The 8,403-nt window shown below is 42.5% G+C and overlaps 1 protein-coding gene across 1 annotated transcript; it reads right to left on the bottom strand.

Annotated features, from left to right (window-relative positions):
• Window positions 1–6,795: 6,795 nt before the first annotated feature.
• Window positions 6,796–8,167, bottom strand: LOC133261372 (olfactory receptor 52K1). Its single transcript, XM_061439865.1, has one exon. The coding sequence runs from the start codon at window positions 8,033–8,035 to the stop codon at window positions 7,091–7,093; it is 945 nt and encodes a 314-aa protein (XP_061295849.1). The 5' UTR covers window positions 8,036–8,167; the 3' UTR covers window positions 6,796–7,090.
• Window positions 8,168–8,403: the final 236 nt, after the last annotated feature.

Genomic DNA, 8,403 nt, shown 5'->3' with positions numbered 1-8,403 from the left:
ATTGGATTTTCTAGGCAAGAAATACTGGAGTGGGTTGCCATTTCCTTTTCCAGGGGATCTTTCCCACCCAGGGATCGAACCCACATCTCTTGCATTGCAGGTGGATTCTTTACCACTGAGCCACCTGGGAAGCCATGGCAGTGCTGTAGGAACATTTTTTGTTCAATTGGTTCATCACTTAAATTCCTGAAAATTAGATACAACTTTAATATTTGCTTATTGGAGGGAATTTCTTTTGTATCATAATTCTGGGCATGTTACATTTTCTGAGATCTCCCTTTGATACATCATAAAAGTTTATACATAAGGAACTTCACTCCATTTTTATCCCCTTTCACAAAACAAAACAGTTCTAGTAGAAGGTATTACAAGTTAGACATTAGGGGGCCATTGTTCTCCAGATCCTAAGGAGCACTGAGGAAAAGCAATGTTTGAAGAGAACATTAGTTTTTTTCTTTTCATGGGTACATAACTAAAATTCCCAACTCTTCAAAATACACCCTGCTGCTGCTATGTTGCTTCAGTCGTGTCCGACTCTGTGCGACCCCGTAGATGGCAGCCCACCAGGCTCTCCCATCCCTGGGATTCTCCAGGCAAGAACACTGGAGTGGGTTGCCATTTCCTTCTCCAATGCATGAAAGTGAAAAGTAAAAGCGAAGTCGCTCAGTTGTGTCTGACCCTCAGCGACCCCATGGACTGCAGTTTTCCAGGCTCCTCTGTCCATGGGATTTTCCAGGCAGGAGTATGGAGTGGGGTGCCATTGCCTTCTCCGAAAATACACGCTCAGTTCAGTTCAGTTGTTTCTCAGTCGTGTCCGACTCTTTGCAACCCCATGAATCTCAGCACGCCAGGCCTCCCTGTCCATCACCAACTCCCAGAGTTCACTCAGACTCACGTCCATTGAGTCAGTGATGCCATCCAGCCATCTCATCCTCTGTCATCCCCTTCTCCTCCTGCCCCCAGTCCCTCCCAGCATCAGAGTCTTTTCCAATGAGTCAACTCTTTGCATGAGGTGGCCAAAGTACTGGAGTTTCAGCTTTAGCATCATTCCTTCCAAAGAAATCCCAGGGCTGATTTCCTTCAGAATGGATTGGTTGGATATCCTTGCAGTCCAAGGGACTCTCAAGAGTCTTCTCCAACACCACAGTTCAAAAGCATCAATTCTTTGGCACTCAGCTTTCTTCACAGTCCAACTCTCGCATCCATACATGACCACTGGAAAAACCATAGCCTTGACTAGATGGACCCTAGACAGCTACAAAATGGGACAGAGCTCTGAGTTACCCAGTGTTAGCTGTTCACAGCTGGTGCTGTCAAATAGTAAGTCAGCAATTACAAGGAGGTCTCTCAGGGTTAGATTCCATAGTGCAGTAGGGAATAATCCCACCCAAATCAATACCCCATCACAGACAGAGCTAAATGACTAAGAGAAAAAATATCACATGCAGAGCAAGTGCATATGAGCTCTGATACTTACCAGATGTATCTGAACAAGCAAGTGGCTAATTTCCTTGATCACAAGGTCAAAAGCAGCATCAGCCAATGATGTCAATGGCCCCAAGCACTTGGGATTGTTCATGAGACAAAGGTCCTTATGCATCTTCTGTACAGAACCTGAGAGCCGCCACTAGTCAGTGCTAATGTGCCATGGGCAAATGCCCACTCAGGATGGTAGTGCCTTTGTCATCACCAAAATGGTTGCCAAACCAGTTTCACTCACCTGACACACAGCAAAGCTAATCTACTGACACAGGGTTGTGATGAAGAAAATCACAGTGCTTATTTGTAGAGCACTGAGCAAGGAGAATAACCAGCTAATGCTCAAAGACCCCAATCTTTCCGATGGCTTTCAGGAAAGGGGTTTTAAAGACTGAAAGTAAAGGTAAAGGGTCTTAAGTTCATGATCAGCTTATGGGTTCTTCTGATTAGTTGGATCATAAGCAAAAAATATTCATGGTATTTTGGTCATCACTCTTCTTGCTCCAGATTGACTGGGTCTCTGTGACCCTGGTCAGCAGTTTCTATTTGGTGGGGTCCTGGTTTCTGTAAAAAATGACTCAAGTATGTGTATGTGTTAATTGCACAGTTGTGTCTGGCTCTTTGCCACCCCATGGACTGTACCCCACCAGGCTCCTCTGTCCATGGAATTAGCCAGGCAGGAATACTTGAGTGGGTTGCCATTTCCTTCTCCAGGACTCAGATATATGTACCAGATTGTTAGCTATATCCTTTGGGGAGAAACTAGGAGTCTCGTGACTGTTTTATGGTTGAAGTGTTATTCAAACTATTACTTTTCTTGCTTGACTGTGCTTTATTTCTATATTTCCTCACTTCTCTAATAACTAGTCAAGTTTGCTCTTTGGAATTCAGAGGGTCTAGGAGACTAATTGGGCTTCTCAGATGGTGCTAATGGTACAGAATCTGCCTGCCAATGCAGAAGATTTAAGAGATGAGGGTTCAATCCCTGGGTGGGGAAGATCCCCCGGAAGAGGCAACCTCCAGGTTGCATGGCAACCTGCTCCAGTATCCTTGCCTGGAGAATCCCATGGACAGAGGAGCCTGGCAGGCTACCGTCCATAGGGTTGCAAAAGAGTTGAATACAACTGAGTGACTAACACACAGACTAAAGGTTTTTTTTTTTTTTTTTTTTTTTTGAATAAAAACAAGCAGGGAACACAGACAAGCTTGTATGTGGAAAGTCCCCACAAGGTCCTGGTTGACTTCAAATTTGTGCCTTGATTAATCTGAGTAATCATTGTCCCTTGCATTTCCTGGTCATTTCATTATACTCTTTGCCTTCCAACAATTTAAATTTTTCAAACTGGGGTAAATTTGCTTGGGGCCCTTTAATGTTAGGGGAAAAATAGAGGAGAGGGTTCCATTGGTCTATTCCAATTTCTGATAGTGCTGCATCAGCACCTTTGTGTTTTTTTTGTGTGTGTGTGTTTTGTTTTATTTATTTATTTTTTTAATTTAAATTTATTTATTTTAATTGGAGGCTAATTACTTTTATAGCACCTTTGTTTTAACTCCATCATTGCCCACTTTATTCTGTTTCTCAACCATGCAAACTGTCACTCTGTAAGAGTTCCTTGACACTCTCTTTTGTTTTTCCCCATTTTCTAAATTACTTTAATGTTTTGGTATCAATCAAAACCCATACAGGGGAGCTGAGATAACAAACCTGATAAGGTTTCTCAAACCATTGATTTTGTAGTAGTAAAGTTACACAAGGGACTTCCCTGGTAGCTCAGCATTGAAGAATCCACCTGCAATGCAAGGGAAGCAGGAGATGCGGGTTCGATTTCTGGGTCAGGAAAATCACCTGGAGGGAGAGTATGGCAACCCACTCCAGTATTCTTGCCTGAAGAAATCCCACGGACAGAGGAACCTGGTGGGCTGCAGTCCATAGGGTCTCTCAGAGTCAGACACGAATGAAATGACTTAGTGTGCATGTTATCAACACAAACATGTGCTTCCACTCTGTAGCACTCATATCCAAAGACACGTACCCCAAACTGGTTATTCTCACAATGCATTTTAGTAAAGATTCTCCAGTAAGCTGGTACTGATCCACAAAGTAACAGTTCTTTGACACTATACCTCTGTTTCAGTAGTTCCTTTGTTCCGTTGTTGTTCAATCACTTAGTTGCATCCTACTCTTTGTGATCCCATGGATTGATTGTAGCATGCCAGACTCCTCTGTCCTCCACTATCTTCTGGAGTTTGCTCTAATTCATGTCCATTGAGCTGGTGGTGCACCTCATCCTCTGCCACCCCCTTCTCCTCCTGCCTTCAATCTTTTTCAGCATCAGGGTCTTTTCCAATAAGTTTATTCTTTGCATAAGGTGGCCAAAGTATTGGAGCTTCAGCACCAGTCCTTCCAATGAATATTCAGGGTTGATTTCCTTAAGGATTCACTGGTAGGATCTCCTTGCAATCCAAGGGACTCTTAAGAGTCTTCTCTAGCACCACAATTCAAAAGCATTGATTCTTTGGCCCTTCCCCTGGCCCTTCCCCTAATTGATTAGCATCATGGGGTGCTTTTAGCTGGTATTTCTAACTACCTTCTTCCATTATTCATTCCATATTAACTGCCTTCAGCATGCACCTCAGCTTTTCATGGTTCTTTACTTAGTAGAATAATCAAACTTTATTACTGTAGAATATGGTCCATTAGTAGTCCTGCCTGAATTGAGTTATTACTGTTTTCTATTGGGGGGCTTCCCCAGTGGTTCAGTGATAAAGAATCTGCCTGTAATGCAGGAGCTGCAGGAGACATGGGTTTGATCCCTGGGTTGGGAAGATTCCCCTGGAGGGGAGGGCATGGCTACACACTCCAGTATTCTTGCCTGGAGAATTCCATGGACAGAGGAGCCTGGATGCCTACCGTCCATGGGTTGCAAAGAGTTGGACATGACTGAAGCTATTTGGCAAGTTTTCCCTTGACCTTAATCACAGGGCATGGTAATACCAAGAGATACCCTAAGGAATCTCCTGCATATCCAGAATAAATTCTTCCTTACTTGCATTGTAGAGTAATAAACCATTTACACCTTGATAGTAATGATCAATCACCCCAGTTCACACAGTAATTCCCTACTTTGCCTTCTGATTCAGATGTGGGCTCAAAGTGACCAGGTGGTGGTCTTAACTTTCAGTTCAATGGAATCATTGTGTGTCCTAGTAGAAGCATCATTTCCTAAGATTTCTAGGTCAAGGCCAAGACTATGGAAAGAGCAAACATTTTGCTCATAGTTCACTAGGGGAAATAGTGTCACTCCCACTTTGCCCCTTGATTCCTAGACCTGTGAATCCTTACTATGGGGAAAAAAGTAGTATTAATACTATATATCAGATGCTGACTCAGAGCATATAGAGCCTTTTGGAGAACCTTCTGAAGCCCTGCAAGGTATTGCTACCTAGTTGGTACTGTATCTATCTTCAAAAGGCCATGCCACTGTCCTATAAATTTAGATGCTTCAGGGTGAAGGGAAACATGATTAACATTAGTGAATTCCATGAACATGGGACCATTAATGTCATCTATGAACTGAATTCTTACCAGAAGCAATGCAATATCATAATGGTGGATAAGGCATTCTATAAATCCGTAGATAAGTTCAGAAGAGGGCTTCTCTGATAGCTCAGCTGCTAAAGAATCTGCCTGCAATGCCGGAGACCTGGGTTTGATCCCTAGGTTGGGAAGATCCCCTGGAGAAGGGAATGGCTACCCACTCCAGTATTCTGGCCTGAAGAATTCCATGGAGAGAGGACCTTGGCAGGCTGCAGTCCATGGGGTCGCAAAGAGTCGAACATGAATGAGCAACTTTCACACAAGTTTGGAAGAAGCATTGCATACAGAGAAGGAAAAACCATATCCTGACTGTCTATTCAATAACAAAACACTGGCTCCCCACTTGCATGATGGAAGCAGTCTAGTGTAATCAAACTGTGACAGGGTAGCTGACTCAGATCCTTGAGACCATCATTTTTCATGTGTGCCTACGATGCAAGCTGCGACATGACATGGGCCTGGAAATGCTTTTTCAGAGACTATCAGGTTTCTTGGCTTTTAGAATTGAAGAAACTTATTACTGAAGAAAAAGATCACAATAAAAAAGAACATGGTTGTATAAGAGACCTTCATGAAAACTGGGTATGAGATTCTTTTACAAAGAACTGACTGAAGGAGTGTTCAAATATAAGAAACCAAAGCAGAAAGATAAATAGAAGTGGTATCAATTTTAGGATATAATAGAAGAAAAAATAATGCATTTTCTTTTCTTTAAATATTTGGTCTTGAACTGTTATGAGGTGGAATGCAACAAGAGCTCACAACTCCATCAGTCAGTTTTCCCTGGGTTATGTGATGAAACAACTCCCAAATCTAAGTGGTTTACTAAAAAACAAACAAACAAAACAATAAAATCATCTTTGCTCATGTTATAGGAACACTATGGGTCAGCTGTGGCTGTATTCCAGTCTGTGAGTCAGATTCACATCTGCTTCATATATATTTTCCATCTTGGTCTAGGGTGAAAAAAAAAGCTCTGGGAGCATGATCATTCTTATAAGCAGAGGGGAAAAGTGAGAGTGACTGAGCCAAGCTACAGACACATTTTGACATCTTTTAGTATTGTGGCACATTTCAAGACCACTAAATTCCACAGGCCATATCAAAGATTTAACATTCTGGAGTGAGAAAAATCCCCTCCCATGGTAGAGGGACAAGAGAATAAATATCTGAACAATAATTCAACCTACCACAATTACATACTGTAACTTGTTTCTCTAGCTTCAGAAGTCTTAACTTCATGATGGAATGATGTTAATTACTGTTTCTACATTTCATAGCCTAAAGATGGTATTCAACTCTTCATTAATTCAATAAATATTACAATTAGTGGTTTTGGAGACAAAAGACATATACATGTGAAGAGTTAGTTACAGGATGATATGTTTGTATAAATGGATGTCAGGAGAAAACACCTGATAAGTGTTCAGTAAAAAGTTGGCCATTAGTATGAGTCTGAAAGGAATTCAGAAACTGACTCAATGGGAGGAATAAGACTCATTAGACATGAGCTGTTCAACTGTAGAGCTAATAACATTGAGTGGTAGTTGGCTAAAGAGTGGTAGTTGGCTAAAGAGTGGTAGAGGCTAAAGTCCACTTATCAGAAAGGATTTGGAGGCAATTTCAGTAGTACTAGTTGTGGTATTGGCATATGGGTCTTAAAATTTGTGCTTCAATTCCTCAGTCTAGATGAAGAACTGACCAAAATCTCAGCTTCTTGTACCAATCTCAGCCAGTATTTCTACTGTCTTTCACCTAGATGACAGAAATGCTTTGGAAGGGTCTTTATGTTGTCCTTACGCATGTGATGAGCCTACAAGAATAGATCAGACCTCTGCTATGAAACTATAGGAACATATCTGGTTGATCTGACTGGATTTGTGAGGAATGGGACTTACACTGGAGGACTGCCAAACTCAAATTTTCCTATTGAGGTTTTTCCTCTCCATCTCAGTTCAGTATCCACTGGACTGATGGGTTCAGGACTAGTGCTTAAGAAAAAAAAGTTTATATCTATACATTCTTCCTCCAGAATAGACTCAGCACATGATCACGAATCTGCTTGGTCTTGACACCGTAGATGATGGGGTTGACCATGGGTGGGAAAAGAAGATAAAAGATAGCAAGCAGTATGTGGACATGCGGGGCAGCCCGCCGAGCCACACGGTGCATCACTGAGGAGATGACCACAGGTGTGTAGGTGGACAAGATAGCACCTATGTGGGACACACAGGTCCCAAAGGCCTTGTAGCGGGCCTCCTGAGAGGCAAGCTGTAGAACCGCCTGGAGGATGAAGATATAAGACAGAATAACAAAGAGCAGGTCCAACACTACTATGAACATGGCCACAGCAAGGCCATAGATATTGTTGAAGCGAGTGTCCCCGCAGGCCAGCCTTACCACGGCCATGTGCTCACAGTAGCAGTGGGCAATCACTGGACCTTGGCAGTAGTGGAAGCGTCTGAGCAGAAAGGGGAGTGGAGTCATTAGTGTCACAGCCCGAGTCACAGCAGCCAAGCCGATCTTGGTGATAAGTGGCCCGGTGAGGATGGTGCTGTAGTGCAGTGGCTTGCAGATGGCCACATAGCGGTCAAAGGCCATGGCCAGCAGCACTGCAGACTCCATGATGGAGAAGGAGTGGAGAAAGAACATCTGGACCAGACAGGCATAGAAGTTGATTTCTCGATCTCTAAACCAAAAAATAGCCAGCATTTTGGGAAGTGTTGTAGAAGAGAGGACAAGATCAATGATCGCTAGCATGGCCAAAAAGAGGTACATGGGCTCATGGAGGGCTGCATCACCTCGAATAATGAAGAGAAGGGTGCAGTTGCCTAGAAGAGCCAAAGTATAGGCAAAACAGAAGGGAATGGAGATCCAGACATGCAGGTGCTCCAAACCTGGAATTCCTACCAACAAGAAGGCAGCTGGATGGGTTGAGGTAATATTAGAGGCTGCCATGGTTCCTGGAAATTCTCCTTCATCAGTTTTTACAAGGTAACTTCTCCTATGTAAAACTTCCTGGGAGCATTAGCCCTTATTTCCATTGCTGGACCTTGAACAAAATCAGGTATTAGTCCTCATAGACATGGAGAAGTATAACCCACATTTCTACCCTTAAGGAGCTCAATCTCATTTAGTAGATAGAACATTACACATCATTAAAATGGATATCACAAGACATTTTCATAAAAGAACAGAGAAAAGCTAGTGTTTTCTGTGTTCATGGTGATCTCAAATAGCCTGATAAAAAGCAGTAAAAATACATTTAAGCCAATTCATTTTCTTTAAAATAAACCTTGGTACCTTTTCTGCATAATTAAGCTAAA

The sequence above is a fragment of the Bos javanicus genome, chromosome 15, assembly GCF_032452875.1.
Source record: "Bos javanicus breed banteng chromosome 15, ARS-OSU_banteng_1.0, whole genome shotgun sequence".
NCBI classification, from domain to species: Eukaryota; Metazoa; Chordata; class Mammalia; order Artiodactyla; family Bovidae; genus Bos; species Bos javanicus.
The sequence above is the reverse complement of the archived record's forward strand: the minus strand, read 5'-3'. Positions and strand labels throughout refer to the sequence as shown.